This window comes from Cnephaeus nilssonii, assembly GCF_951640355.1.
Source record: "Cnephaeus nilssonii genome assembly, chromosome: 11".
In the NCBI taxonomy this organism is placed as follows: Eukaryota; Metazoa; Chordata; class Mammalia; order Chiroptera; family Vespertilionidae; genus Cnephaeus; species Cnephaeus nilssonii.
In genome coordinates this window covers 57,475,656-57,501,021 of record NC_137082.1, presented here as the reverse complement: position 1 = coordinate 57,501,021, position 25,366 = coordinate 57,475,656, and the positions used below count along the sequence as shown (strand labels likewise).

General features: G+C 36.2%; 1 protein-coding gene across 1 annotated transcript in view; it reads right to left on the bottom strand.

Annotated features, from left to right (window-relative positions):
* Window positions 1-4,736: 4,736 nt before the first annotated feature.
* The window catches only part of NDC80 (NDC80 kinetochore complex component), a 43,256-nt gene continuing 22,626 nt past the window's right edge, over window positions 4,737-25,366 (bottom strand). Inside the window, exons 12-17 of the mRNA XM_079784533.1 lie at window positions 23,666-23,818; window positions 21,321-21,410; window positions 11,846-11,938; window positions 10,530-10,660; window positions 8,553-8,655; window positions 4,737-5,730 (exon numbers count right to left, since the gene is read on the bottom strand). Coding sequence (XP_079640659.1) covers window positions 5,593-5,730; window positions 8,553-8,655; window positions 10,530-10,660; window positions 11,846-11,938; window positions 21,321-21,410; window positions 23,666-23,818 — 708 coding nt within the window. The 3' untranslated portion in view covers window positions 4,737-5,592. The remainder of the gene's footprint in view (window positions 5,731-8,552; window positions 8,656-10,529; window positions 10,661-11,845; window positions 11,939-21,320; window positions 21,411-23,665; window positions 23,819-25,366) is intronic.

Genomic DNA, 25,366 nt, shown 5'->3' with positions numbered 1-25,366 from the left:
AAGCACAACCAGCCAAACCCTGAGCTCTGTCTTTAACTGAGACATCCCAAAACCAGTTCTTCCTCACTACAAGTTCATAAACTCTTGTCTATAGGTATGACCTGCTGGCCTTTCCTTTGGTTAGATACCGAGGTGTCTAGCCGGAGCAGAGTGAAGCAGACCAGTGCAGGGCAAAGCAAACTGGCATGGAGCAGGGCAGAACAGACTAGTGAGGAGCAGAGCAGAGCTGTCTAGCCAAAGAGGTCCAGGTGCCAGGGTCACTTCCCCCGAGGGCTACCTCAGAGCCGTCCTGTATAACAATTGAGCTGTTTTGCACTGACTAAAGTTTCCTTCTTCACCACACCCCAAATTGGGGATTCCTGATGGCATTGAATTAGCACCAACAACCACTGGGTGACAGTGCTCCAAGATCAACTCCTTGCTCACCAACTTCCATCAGAGGTTTCCTGCTTGATGTGTCACACACACCACTTCAGCCTTTCCCCCTCTCCATGGCCAACTTTATTTCTGGGCTGATTCAATTCCACATCTTTCCTTGCTCACCTGAGAGTGGACAACTTGAAATAGCCAGTTGTTTCACCTCCCCATATCCTCTCCCAGGTTGTGAGGCATGAGAGTGTATTAGAGCAATGGTTGACTCCTTTTCTCTCCAACATACCCAACCTCACCTTCCCTACTCCAAAGCTGTCAGATACCTAGGAAATCAGTTTTATAGCTATTCCGTTTCTCTCCCAGCATATTGGTAAAGTTTTGCATTCTCCATCCTTGTAAAGGAAGCACCCAAGGGACTTCTACGAGCCTGAGCAACTAGATCAGTGGTTCTCAACCTTTCTAATGCCGCGACTCTTTAAAACAGTTCCTCAGGTTGTGGTGAACCCCAACCATAAAATTATTTTCATTGCTACTTCATAACTGTAATTTTGCTACTGTTAATGAATCGTAATGTAAGTATCTGTGTTTTCCGGTGGTCTAAGGCTCTACAGTCGCGACCCACAGGTTGAGAACCGCTAGCAGGGTCGCCTAAGACCATTGGACTCCATACCCAGGAAAGAAGGCTGGATGAGTGTTTCTGGACACCAGAACCACTGGTTGGTGCTGGTGATCACCTGATGATTGGGCAACTGGTAGCTCTCAAGGAGAAGGACTCGGAGGTGGCCATCTCCTGCTCCAAGTCCAAGGCAACATAGCAGAGCTTCTTCTTGATGTTATGATGTTCCATTTTGCAGTGGTGGTGAAGCTGTAGGTGTGCTCTGTGAGGATCTTCATGAGGTAGTCCATCAGGCCCCAGCCAGCCAGGTCCAGACACAGAATGTGGTGAAGCAGTATAGCCCTCATAGGTGGCACCCATGTGAAGGGCACCATGTGAGACCGTCTTTAACTCAATCATGAAATGTACTCTGGCATGTTTGACAGCATGCAGATCACAGCACTGGACCTCAGCACAGTGGAGGTCAAAATCACCACTCCTCCTAAAAGCAAGCACTCAGTGTGAATTGGGGGCTTCATCCTGGCCTTGCTGTGCACCTTCTAGCAGATGTGGATCAGCAAGCAGGAATATAACAAGTTGGGCCCCTCCATTGTCCATTGCAAATGATTCTAAAGGGACTGCAAGAAGTCGCATACCATTTGTTGCATGAATTAAATCAGAAGTATACATTTGCCCTACCTCATGTTAAGCCTCATGAAACTGGAATAAACATTTAAAAAGAAATGTGTTGCCTGGCCAGCATGGCTCAGTGGTTGAGCGTCGACCTCTGAACCGGGAGGTCGGGGTTTGATTCCTGGTCAGGGCACATGCCCCTGTTGTGGGCTTGATCCCCAGTGTGGGGTGTGCAGGAGGCAGCCGATTGACGATTCTTTCTCATCATTGATGTTTCAGTCTCTCTCTTCCTCTCTGAAATTAATAAAAAATAAACAATAAAAAGAAATTTGTCTTTGAAGCTTTTATCTGATACAAGCTGGATTGTAGAACTTGTTGATTTAATGTTATATTTAAGCTAACTGTTACCTTTGTATATATTAAAATAGTTATCTTCGATTTAAACCCTGAGGTGAGAGAACACATTTATGGAAAAGAAATTGGCTTGGTGAGAATCTGTTAAGACCATCAAATTCTTGATCTGTGCAGGGTATTAGAGTATACACACTGACTATTCCAGGATTCCCCTAGAGCAGTGGTTCTCAACCTTTTTAATGCCGCGACCCTTTAATACAGTTCCTCATGTTGTGGTGACCCCCCAACCATAAAATTATTTTCGTTGCTACTTCGTAACTGTAATTTTGCTGTTATGAATCATAATGTAAATATCTTTACATTAATAACTAATTACATTAATAATCGTAATGTAAATATCTTTACTTCATAACTGTAATTTTGCTACTGTTATGAATCGTAATGTAAATATGTGTTTTCCGTTGGTCTTAGGCGACCCTGCTAGCGGTTCTCAACCTGTGGGTTGTGATCCACAGGTTGAGAACCGCTGCTGTAGAACTGTATTAAAGGGTCGCGGCATTAAAAAGGTTGAGAACCACTGCTCTAGAGACTGGCAGGCGTTCTTGAATCAGTTGTCCTTTCTGTCTTTCCAGTCTAACAGTGTTGGGCGAGTCCAAGACTTCAAACCCAGTTTCCTTTCTTATGTTTTCCTGCCAGAACTGAGTTGTTAATTGGCTTGCATTGGCAAATGGTTTGCATTTATACCTGTAAATTTATTAATTCTTTTAATTTATGTAAAGCTGTACAAACAAGTCTTTAAGTGGTAACAACAAATTTTGGTTTTCTATTGTCAGGTGAGAACATTAGTTGCCAGCAACATGCCATTGTGCATGAAAAATAAAGTGCTTAAATAAACCTGAAACACAAACAGAAAAACTTGTACAACACAGAGGAAAATTCATTGTTTTACATACTTACATTAAAAAAATAATTAAGATAAATGAATTGAGAATTTAATTCAAAAAATTAAGGGGGGGGCAATAAAAATAAATTGAACAAAAGCAAAAGAAGTTACCTAGCAAAGAAAAATGTAAAAATCAATAAGTTAGAAAACAGAAGGACAAAAAACTAAGTTAAAAAGCTAAGAAACCATCAGCTATTTGATTCTATGGAAAAAAGTAAGAGAGCAAATATGCAAAAATATAATGCAAGTGAAAGAACCATAAAAACAGAAAGTAAATGGAATTACAATAAATTACTTTGTTCAGTTCTGTGTTAACCAGTTTAAAAAACTTTATTAAATAGAAAAATGTCTAAGATAATATAATTTACCAAAATCATAGAAAAGATTAAAAAACAAAGACTTAAACAGAACTCTAAGAAAAATAGGTAGAGTTGTCAAAGAGCTATACCCACAGAAAGCAGCGCACCCAGATGGGGAATTCTACCAAACTTTGAAAGCATACAATTCTGTAGGGAGCAGTTATAGGGTTAAGCCTCCGACTGACCTGTTGGCAAAGCCAAAAACAAGTCTCAGCTTAGAGGGCACAGCCCTCTTAGCATAATTAAGCTTGATTTTGTGATGCTCCCTAGATCTTTCCTGGATAGCTAATGGGCTGTGGGAGGTGCAGCAAGTGCTGCCAAAACAAGTGAAACTTACAAGAACATTGTAAATTACCTTGTTTACCTCTGACTATAAAATAAAGGCTCAGCTTGCAGTCTGGATCTTTTCTGTGGCCTCAGACAGACACAGAAGATCCACCTAGACCCAGCTTATTCTCTTTGTCTTTTCTTCATCCTTCGCCTGCCCCCTTCAGGCTCGCTGAACCCTTGGCTGTGCTGGCGTGGCACACAATTCTAATACTAATATTATTCCCAGAGAAAATTTAAAAGAAGGAAACATCTAACTTCTCTAAAATGATAACACTGATACCAAAACCTGAGGGGGAGGGGGAATATATATATATATCAGACGACTAATCTAACTTATGAATAAAAATACAAAAATATCTTAAAGAACATATTAACACAGAATCCAGCAGCATGTAAAAACCAAGTAAAAGGAAAAAAGAAAAAATATTTCATGACCAAGTAAGGTTTATTCTAGGAATGTAAGGATGTTTATATGTTAGGGGAAAAAAAATCATATGAAAATATTAGGAGAGAATAATAGATTCAATGTCATAGATGCTTACAAGTCATTTGAAAAATTCAACCATTACTAAGAAAACAAGCTTAATAAATTAAGAAAAAAATGGTACTTTCTTAACATGATATATCTAACTCAGCACAAAGGCTGAAATTATGATTAATGGGTAAATACTTCAAGTATCTTTACTAAAATTAGGAATAAGATAATAATGGCCACTCTCACAAATATTTAATATTATATTTGATTTACTGTTCAATACAATTAGACAAAAGAAGGAAACTGGAGTTATAATAATTGGAAGGTGTAAGTAAACTATTACTATTTGCAAGTATTATGACTATATAATTGAAAAACCCCAGAGATTCAACATTAACAACAAAACTGAGTAATAAAGACTTTATAAGTAAGTTACAAGTTATATAAATATATAGAAATAAAATTCTTTCATTTATACAAATTATTACCAGAGAGAAAGCATAGTGGAAGATCCATTTAAAATAGCAACAACAAAAACATACATAGAAAAAAATTTTAAAGAAGAATTTTATGAAGAAAAATTTAAAAACTCAACAGAAGACTTCAACAAATAGAAACACATACTATGCCTTTTCATCATGGAGACAACATCATAACATAACTTCCTCACCATCCAGCACATTCGTAATTCATGGCTGATACGGCTGTATCAATTCAAGTAAATTGCAGTGTGGCGTCTACAACTAAGAACTGTGACTTGAGGTAAATCAGAACTTCTCTAGGAATGAATTCTCATCTCTAAAATGAGGTTGAACTAGATTATTCTTTCTTCTGATTCTCACATTCCACATTCTACTTATTTCAGAATAAAGATGGAAAGAAACTAGACCATTTTAGCTTCTTGGCTCTCAATAAGGAGTAGGTTGGACTACACGTCCAGAATCATTAAGAAAGTTTTTTAGTTGAACAGTAGCAACCCTGTATAGTTTTATATGAGGGATTGGCAAACTTTTTTGTAAAGGGCCAGAATAGTACACATTTTTGACTTTGCAGTCCATGGGATGGTCTCTTTTGCATATACTAAACTCTGCCATTGTAGTATGAAAGCAGTTATAAATGATATGTCAATGAATGGTTGTGATTGGATTTGGCCCACAGTTAGTTTGGTGATTCTTGTTTTAGATCAAATACCTTTCAAACCATCTGAAGATAGGCAGAAAAACCAGGAAAAAAACCCTCCACACTTTAATGTTAACATTTTATTAACTCTGGGTGCATAATATAACTGGTACTCATATCTAAAAACAACAAACCAACAAATTTTCATAATTTCAGGTTATACACACTTTAAGTTAATGAACTAGATTTATAAAAGCTACAAAATATTTCACAAGTATGGGATGATGTGGTCATGAGACTTCATTGTAAGAATGGGTATAGGATATGTTAAGAGATTTTTCAAACCTCAAAGGACAATTTGAAATTTACAATGTTAATAAAGTTCTTGCTTAGATAATCAACATTTTTATCTTCATTCATCAGAAGATTTAATTAGAGCAGCTTTCTTCTTATACTTTTCTCCAATCTCTCTAATCTTTTCCAAGAGATCTTCAGACGCATGCTCTTCATACTCTCTATCAACTTTAGCAATCTGCTCCTCAAGGTGTTTCTAGTGGAAACAATTAGCAATTGTTAATGTAAAAACATTCCATTTAAATTTCATTTAAAGTGTTTAATTGTCAAATTTACAGACAAGAGTATACCATTTGGAAGAGAAGGCATACTCTTGTACCCACTATGCAGGCTCCTTTGTGTCCTTTCCTAATCATATCCCCTTCTCTTTTCTCCTGAGAGACAACCATTCTCCTGAATGCTTTTCTTTTCCTTAACACACACACACACACTCTCTCTCTCTCTCTCTCTCTCTCTCACACACACACACACACACACACACACACACACACACACACACACGTATGTTTCTCTAAACAATATAGTTAGTGGTACCCGATTTCAACCTTCATATTTATTGAAGGATATTAAATGTAACGTTCTATGACTTATTTTTTCATCCAGTATTTTAAGGCATGGTAGGCTGAATAGTAGCCTCTCCAAAGATGTCCATGTCCTAATCCCCAGAACCTGTGAATACATTATCTTACATGGCAAAAGAAACTTTGCAGATATAAGTTAAGGATCTCAAGAAAATACTATTCTGCATTACCCTGGTAGACCACAAGGGTCCTTTTAAGAAGGAACGAGCAGTGTAACAGTCAGGGGGAGAAGATCAAAGGATAGAAGAGAAGTTAGATAGAAGAGAGGACAGAAGATGCTGTGCTATTGGCTTTGAAGCTGGAGGGAGAGGTGACAAGCCAATGAGTGTAGGTGGCCCCTCAAGGACTGCAGCCCAGAGGCCCCCTTTAGACTTCTGACCACCAGAAATATAAGAAAATAAACTTGTGTTGCTTTAAGCCAATTTAAAAATTGGTGATAATTTGTTATGGCACCAATAGAAAACTAATACTCCAGGTTATTTTGTTATTTTACTATTTCAAATATATTACCATTAACATCATGTGGCTCACAATAACAAAAATTTATTACCTCAGAGATTGGAAGCTAGAAGTCTAAAATCAAGGTGCTGGTGGGGCTATGTTCTTTCTGAAAGTTCTAGGGAAGAATCTGTCCTTGCCTTTTCTCAGTTTCTGGCAGTCCCTGGCCCTTGTATTCTTCCCAGCTTCTACCAGTTATCCTTGGCACTCTGTAGTTGGTAGCTACATCACTATATTTCTGCCTCCATTTCCATTCAGACATTTTATAGTCTACCCATCACTGGATTTAGGGCCTACCCTAATCTCCTATGACTGCATCTCATCTAATTATATACACAAAACTTTATTTCCAAATACAGTCACATTATGAGATTTCAGATAGACATGTATTTTGGGGGTATATTGTTTAAACCAGTACAGTACCTCTAGCAAAGTACAAATTTAATTAAATACCTAGAGTGAAAATGCATAGTTTTATTAGGGGTTGCAAAACTGTTTGCTAAAACTGTTACATCACTTTGTAACTCCATCAATATAAATAAGAACTCTCATTTCTCCAATTCTTGCTGGCATTTAATATTACCAAACTTAAATTTTTTGAGGGTGGGAAATGGTATATTTTTCACATGTTTGCTAGCCACATTAGGTCTTTGTGAAATTCCCATTCAAGTCTTTTTTTTTTTAAATAAATCTTTATTGTTCAGATTATTACAATTGTTCCTTTTTTTCCCCTCATAGCTCTTCTCCACCCGGTTCCCAACCCACCCTCTGCCCTTACCCCCCCGCTCCCCCCGCCCCGCAACCACTGTCCTCATCCATAGGTGTACGATTTTTGTCCAGTCTCTTCCCGCACCCCCCACACCCCTTTCCCCCCGAGAATTGTCAGTCCACTCCCTTTCTATGCCCCTGATTCTATTATATTTACCAGTTTATTCTGTTCATCAGATTTTTTATTCACTTGATTTTTAGATTCACTTGTTGATAGATATGTATTTGTTATATCAATTTTTGGTCTATTCTCATGTATCTTTTCCTGGACTCTTAACCAGAGAGATTGGATTGTATATACAATACTAAAATGTGTGAGCTATTATAGCTTTATAATAATTTTTGGAACATCAAAACAAACAAAAGAAAAAAAAGATTTTGTGTCCTCTCAGGGAGGTTAGGAATCTAAAGGAGTTAGCAACCTTTTCCTGTCAAGGGCCAAGTAATAACTATTTTAGGCTTTGTGGGCCTAAAATACACTAAATGGTCTTTGTATCTGCTGAGCCCTGATGTTGTAGTAGGAAAGCAGCCATAAGTAGTATGGAAGTGAATGAAGTGGCTGTGTTACAATAAAACTTTATTCAGATCCAAATCTTGTTTTCTAATTTTATATTAACTGATTAGAAGTTTAATAGTTGTGGTTAGCTTTCACATAAATCCATAGTGATAAATCACTACTGGATTAACAACACTAAGGTCAGACGAATAGTTATCTGTAATAGACAGAGGTACAAAGGATGTTGACAAATATTTAGTACAACTCTCTCATTTTACAGATGAAGAAAATAAAAACCAAAAGAAGTCAAATGATACATATACCAGAAAGCAGACTTTCTCAATCTAAACCAATATTTATATATTATGAATGAATATTTCTTTTATAAACCTAGAATAAAACAACACCATCTTTGGGAAACTGGCAGCAAATTCTATATTGTTGATGTAATAATATCATTGTTTGCTGTTTATGTGAACAAAACAGATTGCTTTATAAGATGCACAAGTGTCCCCTTACCACACTGCTAGGTAGGATTCTTCTGATAAATTTATGCTAGATCATATTTCCCATAGAAATAAAATATATCATTTAATTTCTGTAGAAATAAGACAGAAATATAGCAAAGTTTTAAAAAGCTTTCTTAGAATGTAGAAAAGACCTTCACACACTTACCTCCACAGAGCCTACATGCGTGGCAACCATCTCTAAAAGACACTGCAAGTTATTTCCCACTTTTCGTCTTTCTTCAGTTGTGGTCTGTACAACTAGTTGGTATCTGTAGAATAAAGACTCTTGTTTGAGTTGTCTAGGGAAAAACTTAACATATCAGTTCTAGTTAGTTCACTTCTCCTTTTCAGATTCAATAAAACCAGGCTGTGATTGGGATAGCTGCTGCTTGTTCACATATAATTTACAGAGATCCAGCTTTCAATCATTAAAACAGAAATAAAAACATTTTCAAAGACCCTTGACAAACAACAAAACAAAACAGCAACACAACCTCATTCTTTGGTAAACAAAGCTTGGGAGCAAATGGTCTTACCTAAATCTCCAAAAGAATTGTAAACTTAATTTTTGATATAATATTTTCCTATGATTATCATGCATAATAGTATTATAGTAAAAATTCCTGTTTACAAATGCTTTTAGGGGCAAGGCATTAAATACACTTGAATAGGAGAGGGGGAGTCTTGTTTTTAGGCATTCAAATTCAAACTTGAAACAAAAACTACAAGCCAAAAAAACCTTCAACTGAGTTTCCTATTCCTAGGCTACAAATAAAAAAATGAAGAAGTGATTTTCTTAAGGCTTGTACTTCCAACATTAAAATAAGATTTTAAGTTACTCGAAGGCCACTTATGACTTAGAGAACCTGTGAATTAACTAGTTAGTAAACTAATTTTATATAGTTTGCATGAGAGAATTATGTACACAGAGGCAGAGTATTTTAAAGAAAGGAATGTCACCATTTTTAGTTACAGTTATTACATAATATGTCTAAAATTTTCCTCTGTAAGTTTTAAAATTATAAGGGAAACCAGCCGGGAAAACTTAATGTATAATTTGAAAATAAAAAACTTCTAAGAAATGTACCATAGTGTCCAATCAGTTCAGCTATAATGCTTGTTTGGAAACATGTATTTGTTTCAACCTCATATATTAGGTAGTAATTTGAGCATAATGCAAATTTTGCATTCTCTTATGTCAATTTCCTGCTTGAGAAACATTAGGTGAATGCAGAAAACTGCACGCAGCTGAATCCAGATGCAAAGGAATACATAAAACACAAAATACTTAAGCACAGACCTAACAGGAGCACTAGCTCCTTCAGTTCATTACATGTGTGATGAGTGACATGCATCCACATCTGGTAGTCACAACTTTCCATTTTATTTCAGATAATCCTCCTTCTACCTCTTCTCAATATTCACAAGCTGCAACCCTTTGATTACCCATTTCCCCACACAAACTTCAGGTCTTTTAAAGGTAAAATATATTTATCGTAGTATTTATGCTTTTCTTAAATATTTAACATGTTTACAATTGTGCTAGCATTTTCATTAAGTTCAAGTTTTTTGTTTGTATCACTGACAGAGTTTTTGAGTATTCAAAACTTCATGTTTCAGAAATATTTTATGCTGTGTTTATATAAAACAGAGTTTTTGAGTATTAGGCCCCAATCACAATTTTCCCATAAGTCCTGTGATTTTTATTGCAGATTCTGCATAGTGTAGTGATTACAAAGGCAGACTGACTATATAAAGTATAATTAGTTCATATATACCTAATTTCTAGAAACTGTATCTTAATGAGAGCTCAGTAGAATTTATTAAAGCTTAGTGAACTTATTAAAATTTACTAACAAATAGACAAAGTTATTTGAATTGACTTAAAATTTTGTGTTGTTTTGAAGGATCAAAAGCCATTTCTTAATTAGATCTAAAAATGAAGGGGGCAATAGCTATAATAGCCGTAGAATGTATTTGTCTGATAAAAGTATCTTTATGTTGTAAGCTATTCTGCTTAAGTTCTAGTCACCATTCCCTCAACCCCCAAAATAGCTCTGCAATACAGATTAAAGCAAATAAGCATAGATCTAGTTCTATAGAAATGTTAAAGAATTAAACTGAAAATAAACATTGAACTTACTCCCGCTGAATAGAATCTAATTCATTCATAGTTTCACTGAGGCCCTCATTAACAGCACTCTCCAGCATGTGCTTGTGTTTCTCCAAGGACTCCAGCTCATTGGCACATTTGTTGTCCTCTTCCTCAGCTTCCTATCAGGATAAAGTCATGGTTTTATATATATATATTTTGATAGTCACAGTGTATATACTTCAGGTGGATTTTAAAAAATGTATGCAAAGCATTTGAAAAAATCAGGTTGCATCATCATTTGTATTCCCAGGATGCTTACTGCTTTACAAGAGATATTAAAATGCTTCTCTGGGAATCTTATACTGTGAACATAAATGTTACCTTCTCAAGAGGTCTGCATAAAATTCATTCCACAGTATGTTCAAGACTGTATCATAGGAAATTTTATGATATTCTAATTAAAAATTTTTTCCATGAGCATCAAAGATGCTTTATTATACGTAAAAATGTGGGTAACTTTCATGCTACCATTATTTCACATATGTATTAATTATGTATAGGCAAAGTAGCCCAAATTCATAAATTCTTAGGTTTCTCAAGATGAAATATACTAAAAAAGTCTTTTACTTAAGTGCTTTAACGAAAAAACTCAAGTGCTGTCATAGAGAACATATGAAAAAACAAAAATGATTACCAAATGCCTCATATTTCATATGAAGATCATATTATTGTAGTGTATTTTCTAAAAATGTCACATTGCATAAAAAATGTGTAAACCCTAAATACATTACAGGTAAACAAAAAAGTTTTTAATTCCTAATACTTTGTCATTGTAACTAAGTGAAAAACAGTGGTGTGGTTAAAATTTTCACATAAATTGTATAAGTGGTTATGAGTATTTTCTTAAGTAAAATGCTCGCCAGAAGGTGGGTTAGAGGTGGTAGGGAATGAATCTTATTATTTTACTCACATTTTAGATTTCACATACATGATCTTTGGAATTTGGCCAGGATTGTCAGTTTGGAATGACATTTTATATGAAATGACATATACAGAAGGCCTTATTGGGATTTAAGCTTTAAGAGTATGTTTTGGTCTTTCAAGGATACTAAATCACATATGCAAGTATAAAAAATTAGTGAAAGAGTAAACATCTATGGTGAAATAGCCCAAGTCCAGAAAAAAGTCATTTAAAAGAATAAAAAAATAACTCCTTATAATAAACTTTGGAAGAGAAGACATAACTAATACACAAGTTATAAGATACAGCTTAACTATTTCAGTTTGTTGTCAAAACAGGTGCCCCATCAATCACTCATGACATAGCTTTGCCTAACCTATACAAATTGCGGCAAATTTCTTACCTTCACTTTTTGTTGGTAGAGGTCATCCAGCTTTTGAATTTCTTCTTTCAGAGTTCTTACACTTCTTCTGCTTTCCATTATCATTGTATTTAACTTGGAGAAGAAAATGTTGGGTGAGAAATCGTAACTATACATAAAAAAATTTTTAATAAGTTATAGGACTTTTGTAGTAACAATTAACTAAACCATGCTATTTCTTCTAGTCCTTTTGGACACTCACCTATGATTTGTCTTAAGAAGCTATTTATTGTAGAATTGTATACCTGAAACCTGTATAATTTTATTAACCAATGTCATGCCAATAAATTCAACTAAAAAAAAAAAAGAATTTATTACCCAAAGGGGAGTTAATTTCAAGGAAACTTATAAATAACTACAGGCTCGATGCACGAAGATTCGTACAAGAATGGGCCTTCCTTCCCTGGCTGCTGCAGCGTTCGCTCTGGCCGGAGCCGCCTTTCCGCCTTCCCACGCTGCCCAGAGGCCCGGAGTGGCTGGGGTGGTGTGGAACGCCTGCGTCGTCACCACGACGCAAGCGTCCCACTCTGCCCCCGGCCGCTTGGCACCTATGTATGCAAATTAACTCACCACCTTTGTTGGGTTAATTTGCACACTCACTCCTGATTGGCTGGTGGGTGTCACGAAGGTACAGTCAATTAGCATGTTACTCTTTTATTAGGTAGATGTTTAAATGCAGAGAGTAGTATAAGAGGCCATTAACTAGAAATCAAAGATGTGGCTTAATTCTCAGTAAAATAGGATTCCATTATCTGTTTTTTCTACTAGTAGCTGTGAGAATGCTTTTAAGCTCTCATATATATTATATAAATATCCTATCCTATATTTTTATATTAATTTATTAATAGTAAATATAAGTTGCTTTTGCTTTCTAGTTTTTTTAGACTTTATTTATTTTAGTTATCTAATTTTCCATTTATGCTCACTTTTTGGGATATTAAAGAAAACTATTCATATGGATTTTACCAATAACTTACTGATTGGTTACAGTCAATGATTCTTCCAAAGAGTAATAAAGTAAGCAAATTTAATCTTGTACTTTAAGTTCTGTTGAAACTAAAAGTCAGAAAAATATTTCCCACAGGAAACAGAAAATAGTAAAATGTATAAACTGACATCTTTCTTTAAAAGGATGACTCTATATGTACATAAAATAAAAAAAATTATACACACACACACACACACACACACACACACACACACACACACTAGAGGCCCTGTGCACGAAATTCATGCACGGGGGGGGGGGGAGGGGGAGGTCCCTCAGCCCCGCCTGCACCCTATCCAATCTGGGACATCCCTCTCACAATCCAGGACTGCTGGCTCCCAACTGCTCGCCTGCCTGCCTTCTGAATTCCCCTAAATGCTTCTGCCTGCCAGCCTGATTGATGCCTAACTGCTCCCCTGCCAGGCCTGTTTGCCCCCAATTTCCCTCCTCTGCCAGCCTGGTCACCCCTAACTGCCCTCCCCTGCAGGCTTGATCACCACCAACTGCCCTCCCTTGCAGGCCTGGTCCCTCCCAACTACCCTTCCCTGCTGGCCATCTTGTGGCAGCCATCTTGTGTCCACATGGGGGCAGCCATCTCTGACCACATGGGGGAAGCCATCTTGTGTTGGAGTAACAGTCAATTTGCATATTACTCTTTTATTAGATAGGATGGAAAAATTTAGTGAAGATATTGTTATTTAGCAAAAGATAGGATGGTAAAATGACTACACTTGCTAAAAAAACTTTCACGTACTTTTTATTCAATCATCAAAAGTCCCTTGTAAGAGACGTTCTTTTCCTATTTTACAAGTGAGTGGAGTGGGCAGGAAAGAATGCTATTTACTCAAGATCATGCAATGAGCATATGCCCAGAACTCAGACATAGACATTCTAACTCTAAGGACTTTCTCTATACCACCTGCCTTTTCAATTATTTTAAAGCCTAGAGTTACAGAAGCTATAAACTTTGCTTCCAACCTAAGGATATTTTACTTCTGAAATAATTAGTAAGTTAAGCTAGTTGTTTCATTAAATTCAACTGCAATAAGACCAATGGACACCCAAATAATCTGAACTTCCACTGGGCCCTCATGGATGGTCAAAATTAAGTTTATTTATCTCTGAGGAGCTTCTATTTTCCATGTCAGCTTACTAAAGTTTCATCAATTAAACATTTCCTCACTTGATTATAAAAATATACATTCTTTCATTCAATAAAGAGCTCTAAAGTTACTTATAAGAAGATAGAGCCACTAGTAGACTGGAATTCCATCACTACTTGACTCCAATCAACCAAGATACCTGGAGGAGATCTTCCCTTCTTCCTTCAAGTCAGTTTCAGAATACACCCATTTTCCTCATGAAGAGAAGTAAGATTCCAGCTCTTCTCTGGATTCTATGCCTTCATATTTCTTTATGGGCTACATTCATATCCATCAATTCTCTTTGCTCTTAATTTTTAAAAACTTTACCCTTGAACTCCCTTATCTTTGAAACAAAACCCTCTCCCCCATAAAACACCACAAAATAAAACCACAAAAAACAAAAACCTTTCCCATATATTTCTAACTACTGTTTCATCTCCTTTCCTCAGACACATTTATAATAGTCTAATTGGTAGTAGTCCACAAAGAGTAGCCTATTTGTACTAAAGTATCTTTCATCATTTAAGCTTCAATCCACAGTAATATGCTTTCTGGCTCCTCTGCTTTTGAAAATGTCACTAGTATATCTTAATTGTTAAAGCCAAAGAGCAACTTTCAGACTTAATCTTATTTGACATCGGAGTAACACCTGATTACTCCCTTCTGAAATCCCCTTACTTGTGTTTTAAGACCATGTAAACTCCTGGTTTCCTCTTTAAGTTTTGGGAGGTCCTTCTCATTCTTTCTCACAATTTTCTCTTTGTTTGATTAGACTTTGGATGTAGATGTTCTCCCAAGATTCTGATCTTGGCTGTATTCTCATTCGCTCATTTGGGAGAGCTCTTTCTCAATCTCACAACTGGGAGATCTCCTGGCTTTAATTAACTGCATACTAAGAAATACCTACCTATATCTATATTAGAGGCCCGATGCACAAAGATTCGTGCAAGCATGGGCCTTCCTTCCCCTGGCTGCTGGCACCACCTTCGTTCTGGCTGGAGCCGCCTTTCCGCCTTCCCACACTGTCCAGAGACCCGGAGCGGCTGAGATGGTACTGAACGCCTGTGTCCCGGCCGCTTGGCGCCTGCATATGCAAATTAACCCACCATCTTTGTTGGGTTAATTTGCATACTCACTCTTGATTGGCTGATGGGCGTCACAAAGGTATGGTCAATTAGCACGTTAGGTAGACTAGAGGCATGTTGCACCAAGATTCGTGCAATAGGCCTTCCTTTCCCTGGCTGCCAGCACCGGTTTTCCTCTGGCACCCGGGACCCAGGCCTTTGCTCTGGCCACAGCAGAGAAGCCAAGCCTTGAGGCTAGGCTTCTCCACTCTGGCCGCAGCGAGGCGTGGCTTTTCGGCTTCTCCACTCCAGCCGCAGCAAGACTTGGCTTCTCCACTCTGGCTGCAGTGGAGAAGCCAAGCCTCTTTAGTCTTCGCTCTGTGCCTGCATATGCAAATTAACCCACCATCTTTGTTGGGTTAATTTGCATACTTACTCCTGATTGGCTGGTGGGCGTAGCAGAGGTACAATTTGCATCTTTCTCTTTAATTAGTGTAGATATCTCCAAACTCCAACTGTCTATTGGACATTCTCCACTTTGGTCTCCCAGAGACCTGAAACTCAGCATAACCCAGCCTGAAATTCTCTCTTCCATACCCTTCTCTTGTATTCTTTATCAAGGTTCTAGAACATCACCAATGACAAAGATTCTTTCCTTGACAAAACTATGCTCTTCTGAACTCTCAACTAGGCTGAATTTTGGGCTTCATGTTTGTCTCTGTAGTGCCCAATTTTAACAAGAATTTAAACCAGAATCCTCCCATCTTTTGTATCTGATCAGGTTCCTCATCCTCCATGCCCCTCCACCTTCCTGTGTTATGTTCTTGCCTTCAGTAAGAACTCTGCTAGGCTGGTTTAGCCAAAATCCCCCTTAACCCTTAGTTTGTTCAGTAATTTTCTAATCCCTGAACTCCACCCTGCTCCTTGGCTATAAATTCTCATTTTTCTTTGTTATATTTGGAGTTGAGTCCAATCTCTCTTGCCTACTACAAAACCCCATTGTAATAGTCTCCCTTGAATACAGTCTGCCTTATGGTCTTTAATAAGTGTCATGAATAATTTTTCTTTAACACCATATACTAAAGCTAGACACATGAACATTTTTAATTTATCTCTTCCTTAAACTTTACATACAAATGGACTAAATTATGTTGTTTTAACCTTTAAATCTTTTTTCTTCATCTTTACTGCAGAGGCCTTAGTTTGAGTTCTTACCACTTATCATTCAAGTTACTATGCAGTCTCTTAACCCTTTGCACTCACTTGCTTTTTTCGATTCCTTTATTCTACTGCTAACCGTGTCGAGTCACACTTGACATCCAAGTGCAAAGGGTTAATTGTGTGTATTTATCCTTCGAAAGGGCAATACTATGAGCTTACTAAAACACAGGTGTTATTCCCTGACTGAAAAAATTTCAATGGTCCCCACTGCCTACAGAATAAACATTCAGCCAACAAGCAACTAACCCCCTTCATAATTATATCCTTGTTACTCTAGGCTGCTCCCTTAATCTATTTATTATACTAATAGTAATTCATTAACATGCTATGCTCTTTGGTCTCTGGACCTTCAGTGGTGTGTCTAGTAGTATCCTTCTGTGTAATCCACTGGCCAATTCCTACTTGTTACTCACAACTCAGCTCAGCTACCACTTCCTTCAGAAAGAACCTAGTGATTATTTTAGATAGGTGTATTATCTAGATAGGTGTATTTACACTACAAAAATGTTATAAGAAAAATAAGTGTTTTCTAGCCCTCCTTTCTACCTGAAATAGTGTTAAAAAGGGCAGATATTGTATCACCAACATCAATTACAACAATACCAGATACACAGCAGGCTTTCAAAAATATATCTGCTTCGCCCTACCCAGTTTAGCTCAGTGGATAGAGTGTCAGCCTGCAGATGGAAGGGTCCCGGGTTCGATTCTGGTCAAGGGCACTTACCTCGGTTGCAGGCCCTAGTCGTGTGTGCAGGAGGCACCGAATCGATGTGTTTCTCTCACATCAATATTTCTCCCTGTCATTCCCTCTCCCACTCTCTCTAAAAATCAATCCTTGGGTGATGATTTAAAAAAAAATATATATATATATATATATATATATATATATATATACATACACACACACACACACACACACACACACACACACACACACACTAAGTGGCCAGATTATTATGATCTCTGAACGCATAATAATCTGGCCACTCAGTGTGTGTATATGTGTGTGTGTGTGTGTGTGTGTGTGTGTGTGTATACATATATATATATTTTAGAGGCCCAGTGCATGAATTCGTGCATGGGTGGGGTCTTGCCATCCTGGCCAGGGGGAGGGGACATGGGCGGTTGGCCGGCTTGCCTGCTGGTCGAACTCCTGGTCGAGGGGACAATTTGCATATTAGCCTTTTATTATGTAGGATATACACTGAGTGGGTAGATTATTATGCATTCAGAGATCATAATAATCTGGCCACTCAGTGTGTGTGTGTGTGTGTGTGTGTATATGCTTAGTAAATTTCAGTTGCTAATATTTAAACTTTACATTTATATTCATAAGTGTAATTGGTTTAATTCTTTTGTGATGTCTTTTATCAGGTTGTGACATGAGAATTAGCTTTATAAATGAAATTCTTAAAAGATTTATGTTTATACTGTATTACTTCATAATTCAAGTAGATTCCCTCTATATTTATAGTATACCCATTTCTCATTTGTATGTTCCTGTTTTTTTCTTAAATGATTTTGGCAATTATTTTAAAGTACTTTTCAGATTGATTAGTTTTGTCATTCTAATTTACTAATTCAATTTAAACTGTTCTATTTCAAATTGCTATTTTACCTTATCCTCTCTTAACTTGGATAAACACTGTCAAATTGAGAAAATCGTTTTAGTCTTTAGTCTCTGAAGCAAATGGCATTACTAATCACTCTCTTTTCCCTCCAGTTTTATTGAGATATAATCAATATATAACATTGTATAGGTTTACAGTGTATAACACAATGATCTGATACCCTATATAATAAAAGCCTAATATGCAAATCGACCCAACGGTGGAATGACCGGTCACTGTGATGCACACTGACCACCAGGGGGCAGACGCTCAATGCAGGAGTTGCCCCCAGCCACAGGCCCCAAGCCAGTCAAGCCAGGTGCCAGCGGGGGCCTCTGATTGCCCTGCTGGTCACCTCCCAGATTGGCCCTGATCGTCAGCCAGGCCTAGGGATCCTACCCATGCACGAATTTCGTACATCGGGCCTCTAGTATGTATATATTGTGAAATGATTAGCACAGTAAGGTTAAAGATCACTCCTTTCTTGAAGTCTTTCTTACTCTGACTTTTATAGCATATTCTTTTCTTCTGATTGTTCTACTATTTTGTCTACTTACTCTATGTGTTTTTCCCAGAATCTTCTTTTTCCAATCCCTTAAGTGTTGTTCTTTCTCAAGATTCAAGCCTCTGCCACTTTCTAGTACAGTCTCCCTTAGAAATATCAGTGACATATTCAATGATCACATATATGCCAAAGATCCTGGAATCTGTATTTTTGGACCAATTCTCTCTCTTATGTTTTAAATCTATTGCTTCAACTTCCTTTTGGATGTCTATGTCCCATAGATAGCAAGCTCAACATCTCTAGCACTATCTGTGTCACTCCTGTACTCATTTTTCTTCTCTAGGTTGCCCACAATAGAAAAATGAAAGTCACTGTTGATTATTTCTTTCTCTCGTATGTTTTACATTCAGCCATGAAATGCTTAGGTTCTACCTTAACATTTCCTAAACCTGTCCCTTTCCTTCTATTTCCACTACAATATACTAACCTCTTAACAATTTTAGTTGCTTTCCCTTTAATCCACTTTTCTCTATGACCAAATGAGTTTGCAAAAGTACAAATATCATTAGCATAATGGCATGTCAATCTCTTTCTCCAAATGGGAATTTATATTTCATATAAACTTTATCTTTGGAACATTAGCTAGCCTATAGTAGGCATCTTACAATCCCCATCCCTCTTCAGTTGTTCTGACTATAGCCTTTCAAAAGTTTCACTGTAAATTTAAAAGGTGTTTCAGTCATGAGGTCCCTATTGCTTGGAATTTACACCTTTTTGAGAGTTTCTAGGTTTGGTGCCCACCCCAACAAAAGAGAGAAATCAAACTGGAGCAGGCTACAAAAGACTTAATCTTAAATAACCCTATGAAACACCTGTTAAAGCAGTCCTAATTCCTTATCTTTCCATACTGTAATGTTACAGAAACCCCAACTTATAACTATAGTATCACAGAACTCCTCACTTATATGTTACACACTTTTCTTTTTTAGTGGAAAAATTCTTTCTAATATAAAGTAAGTCTTGATAGAATTTAACATTAAAAATATTTGGCTTACTTGCATTTGTGTAACACCACAGGTTTTATTTCCAGATGATAAAAAAAACAAACAAGTTTCTATTCTGAGAAAAAAGATAGGGTTTCTTTTATACAGTATTCCCCCCATATCTATGTGGGAGAAGTTCTATGATCCCCAGTGGATGCCTGAAACCATGGACGGTATTGAATACTTACTTGAACACATGCACTGCAGTGCTACAACAGTCGATCCGATAACTGAGATGGCTACTAAATGACTAAACAGGTGGGTAGCATATGTGTGGATAGGTTGGATAAAGGGATGATTTACATCCTGGGTGGGGATAGTGTAAGATGTCCTGAAATGTCATCATGTAACTCAAAACAGTGTGTAATTTAGAACTTATAAATTGGTTTATTTCTGGAATTTTCCATTTAATATTTCTGGATTGCATTTGACCATGGGTTACTAAAACTGTAGAGAGGGAAACTGTGGATGGGGTGGGGGAGGTGGGGACAATTGTATCTTGAAATCTGTTAGCCAGAACACAACAGTTCTTGGAGAGTTGAATTAACTAGGGTTTTCCTTTAATTGTTTATTGTCATACTAACAATACATTTTGTTTGCATTTGAGTAGCTTTTTAAACTTTTCTTAATCAACTATAAGAATGTTTATTCTAAAGGTTGTCCTATATAATAAAAGCCTAATATGCTAAGTGTCTGGTCGGCTGTTCAACCAAAGCGTAATATGCTAATGATATGCTAAGGCCACTCAACCTCTCGCTATGACGTGCACTGACCACCAGGGGCAGACAGTCGACTGGTCAACCAGTTGTTATGATGTGCACTGACCACCAGGGAGCAGATGCTCCAACTGGTAGGTTAGCTTGCTATTGGGGTCCAGCTGATCGGGACTGAGTGAGACGGGCTGGACACGCCCTGGAGTCCTCCCTCGATACCTCCTTGGCTGTCCAACATCACCTCCCTCTCCAGCCCCGAATGTGCACTGGTGGGGTTCCTCGGCCTGGCCTGCACCCTCTCACAATCCTGGACCCCTCGGGGGATGTCAGAGAGCCGTTTTGGCCCGATCCCACAGGCCAGGTCAAGGGACCCCACGATGCACAAATTCGTGCATCAGGCCTCTAGTTAAATATAATAGTAGTATTCTCTTTCAAGGATATTGGTGTAGCTCATAAGCAGAAACTTTCAGAAAACTACTTTTAGAAACAAACTTTCACAGACATTTAAATATGAGTTTCCCTGAATTCCAAGAAAAATTTGGTAAAAATAAATTTCTTAACCTATTATATCCAGTTAGCTTCTAATCCCAAATGATACATATCTACTTTTAAGGGAGCCACCTTAAAGCCCTTTTAGCATAAAAATGAATATAATTAATTTATCTCTAGTTAAATGAGGCAATTCTCCATTAAAAGCAAAGGGAGCCCAGCCAGTGTGGCTCAGTGGTTGAGCGTTGACCTATGAGCCAGGAGGTCAAAGTTCGATTCCTGGTCGGGCACATGCCTGGGTTGTGCGCTTGATCCCCAGTGGGGGGCATGCAGGAGGCAGCTGATTAGTGATTCTCTCTCATCATTGATGTTTCTTTCTTTCCCTCTCACGCCCTCTCTGAAATTAATAACAATATATTAAAAAAAAAACCCACAAAAAACAAAGGGAAATTTACTCAGTTACATATATCCCTTTCTTATATCAATGATATATGAAATCTAAGATGCTTAAATTACTTAAAAAAATTACTTCAAATGTTTCTAAGTCAAGGGCATTCCCAACTCTCATTTATCATATTTTAAAATTCATTCCTTAGTAATTAGAAACCACAAATCACATGTAATTTTAAGTTTAAAAAAATCTTATTTTTGCTTTTAAGGACTATGTTTTGTTACTTACTTGTTCTAAAGTATCATCTAACCCCATTTTTTTATTTAGAGCTTTATTACTTTCTTCTTCAGTTTGGTTCAAGAGTTCCTTGAGTGGTACCTATAAAATACATAAGAATGGGGGTTACATATAGCATATGTAATTATAAAGTTTCTCTTATGAGGCATCTACCCAATGTGATAGGAGGAACCACTTTTGGAGAAAAACAGTGAATTTGATATCCTGAATCTAAATGAACACACCGTCAATAAGAATATAAAATTAATTTTTAATATAATTTCTATAGAATATAACTTGCTTTTGGTTTTGAATACATGCAAAATTCTAGATTTGCTTATCTATTCTGGAAATCCACTGTTACTATTTAAACATTATATAAGTATACTTAGTTTTATGCAATCTTAGAAACAATTTGTATGTTTAATGCTATATTCTCCAGAGGTATCATTTTCTTTTAATCCTTTTTAACTGTTTAGCCTTACAAATATCTGCTTGTATTTCATTTCTTCACTTTTTTGCTATTCATTGTGACCCTACTGTAATTGCAAAGACTAGAACAGCGACTGTCTCAATAAGCCACACAAACAGGGGACTCTGCAAAAGAAACAAGGAACAACTCAATATACTACTGTAGAAAGATCATTGGGGTATGTTGTTCTGTGAAGAAAGCAAGGTGGGTGAACAGAATAGGTCAATGTTTACAAGTTTATTTAAATAATAATACAACTCAGGAACAACCAGATAGGAGAGCTACAGAGAGTAAGGTATTTGGGAAGGGGCATGCTCTCTGGGCTTTGCCACTCTCTCTGCATTGCCACATATTCACAAAACCAGAAGCTCTTACCTGCTTGTATTTCTTATGTGTGTGTTTTTTTCCTTTTTTTTCCTGATTTATTTCAACATAGCACTTCATTGCTTCTTATTATCATTATTATTATTATTATTATTATTTTGTTGAGGTAGAACTTACACATTAAAATGGTTAAATAAAATAATTAAGTTAAAATAAATTTAATATAAAATTAACTTTTAAAGTATATAATCCAGAGGCATTTAGTAATTCACAATGTTGTATAACCATCACCTCTAGTTCCAAAGCATTTTCATCACTCCAAAAGAAAACCCTGTACATTACTATATTTCAATAGGCCTTTTGAAGTTATTGGCAGGTTTTAATTTGGGCTGCTCTGTTTTGAAAGATGTAGTGTCCTCTTTATCTTTTCTCCAAATACTACTTATAACAGTTGGAATGGTACCTTCTTGATGCTATTTCTATTTTTATTATTCTATTTTTATGTAAAACTATTTCTAAGATAAATAAAAAGTGTTTCCTTCTTTTTCTGAGCATATGTATTCTTTTTGCAATAGATAATCTTTTCTGATTTGATTCAGGTAATTATTTTATTACACTAGTAAAGTCAAACTACTCAAAGCAGCAGTGAGTACATTCTATCTGCCTGACTGCCTGCCTACCTGCCTATCTGTCCAGCTATCTAGCAATTGTTTGAGAAACAATTCAGTAGAAGACTAAATGTTTACTGGGTGCACCTTTTGAAATTGAAAATGAGTGTGGTTTTATTTAATCAAAATCTATCTACCAATAAACTGTAATCTCTGGGAAATCAGAAACTATCTTTCTGGGTATTTTATTTCCAACACTTAGCTAATATGGAACACTTGTACTAAATAACTTATTGAAGGAATAAATAATTCTCAAGGGAAAAATGCATAACTTTAGAAATGAAATTCTTTATTTAAAAATTAAGTATTTAAAAATTTACATTTTTGGAGGGACCACTAGAGTACTGAAATTTGTGAATAATTGAGAAATTGCAATAGAGCAATTAAAAAATTTTCTTCCCCAAATTACATCCTTAGATATGTTTAACAAATTAGGTGCAGATTTCTCATCATTGAATGCTGAAGTCACTTAATGCTCTATTATATTTCATGTTTCATGTGTTTCCTTGTGTATAAAACTATTCTCCACAGACAACCCCAAAAACCTTTCAAGATTCATTCCAGGTTCACCAGCTCTGTGGACGCTTTTCCTCTTAATTCTGGGAAGAACTGGTCTTGTTACCATACCTTGTAAAGACTTCTACTAAAGCACAATTTTTTACTAGATAGTTAAATAGATAAAATAGGTAGATAGGATGAAAAGTCATTATAGTTCTAAGAGTAAAGTACAATAGAGAAAATTTCTACTATCAAGAAGAAGATAAAAACTTTCAGTGCTTTATTTTTAGTCCTGAATTATAGACATGCTGAAATTTAAACTTTTACCTATAGACATATGAACTAGATAGCAATCATATAATCTGAAAATCTTTGAAATACTTATGATTACTTACATAAACTTGAGCTCTGTATTTGACAAGGCAGTTTGCACCAGCTTCAGGATAAAACTTAATTTCAAAGTCATAACCTTTAGAATTCTCAGCACCCTTAGGGATAAGTTTTAATTTTCTAGCCAACTTGTGATACTCTGCTAATTGTGTTTCAATCTGTAAGAAGAGAACAAAAAAATAAATGTTAAAAAAAACCCAGCCCCTTTCCAAATGATTTTCAATTGGCATTTCTGTAATTTTACACAAAATTATATTGTCTATTTTTTAGTATTTTAGTAATTTAGTATTTTTAGTTGTAAAAGTGGAAATTTTAAAATACAAAGAATAAAAAATGTTATTCACACTCAATTTGTAGGATAATTATAAGACTATAATTAGTAAGCAATATACTACTGCTCTTCCATTTATCTGACAAATAGTTTGAAATAAGAGTCCATCCACATTGAGATAATAATGAAAATTCACCTCCCCTCCCGTATAGAACCAATAAATAGAGCAAACATAAAGAAAAAAATATGAAGCAAACCAAACTTAGGTACATACATCATAGGCAACCTATTGAAAACAAAAGATAATATTTTGCCAATATTTTGTTAAGGATTTTCATTTCTGTGACATATATTTGTTCATCACCACAAACAAATAAAAGCTCCATGAAAGCAGCTGAATCCCCAGAACCTAAAATACTACTTAGCAATATAGTAAACACTTTTTATTTGATTAAAGAAATGAATCTGCAGAGTTTAGGCAATTTATTTTCATACTTTTTCCTCCATTTAGTACATACTTAGTTTCTCATTGCTATTACCCATCTATAAAAAAGAATGCAATGGCAAAAGCACTCATTGGAACTTGCTTAAATAATCTGCCATTTCCAAAAATTTATTAGCTCTACTTATTTATTAAATTTAGGATTTCTTCTTTATGAAAGGAAATAATCTCAACTACTACAATTTGTTATATAGTAGCTTTCTAGGAACCATTAAGATATGTATTTAGGTGTATTTGTCCTTATACTAAATGGTACTAGGGGTAGTTTCTTCTGTTGTTTACTAGCATTTTACTTATTTAATGAAAACAGCTTTCACAAACCCATGTACTTTATCATGCCAAACTGCAGGGAGAGCAAATATGTGGTACATGTGTCTCTACTTTCTCCTTCCCACAACCAATTCAGACAGTGAAAACTGATCAACTCTTTTCTTTTTAATCTAGATGCACTCTCAATGTCTATCTCAACAAAGATTTCCAGAAGGCTACCCCCAGTCAGCAGTGCATGTAGAATAAAAATTAGTCCAGAAAAAGAAGAAAGATGAACAAAATATTTATATTGAACTTTTACATTCTGCAACCATTCTTTACTCTCTCTTACCCAGTATCCAACTCAAGGGCTTTGTCTTCAGTGTCCATGGCCGTACTCTGGCTCATTAGGCCATTGTTTACCTATCCCAGATAATTTTCTTCTTTCAGCCCGGTCCTCCAAATCAAAAGTAGCATTCCCATTGGTACAGCTAGTTTTAGTTAGTCAAACTCAGAGTTTACTTAGTCTAGAGATTCCTAACTTCCCCTTTTACATACAGAACTCAAGAGATAAAATATACTCATAAATAATTGTTGAAGTAAGTCATTTCAGATTCATCAAGCTAATCTAACCACACTTCATTTTATAAATAAGGAAATTGAAGCTATGATAGCTCAGATGAC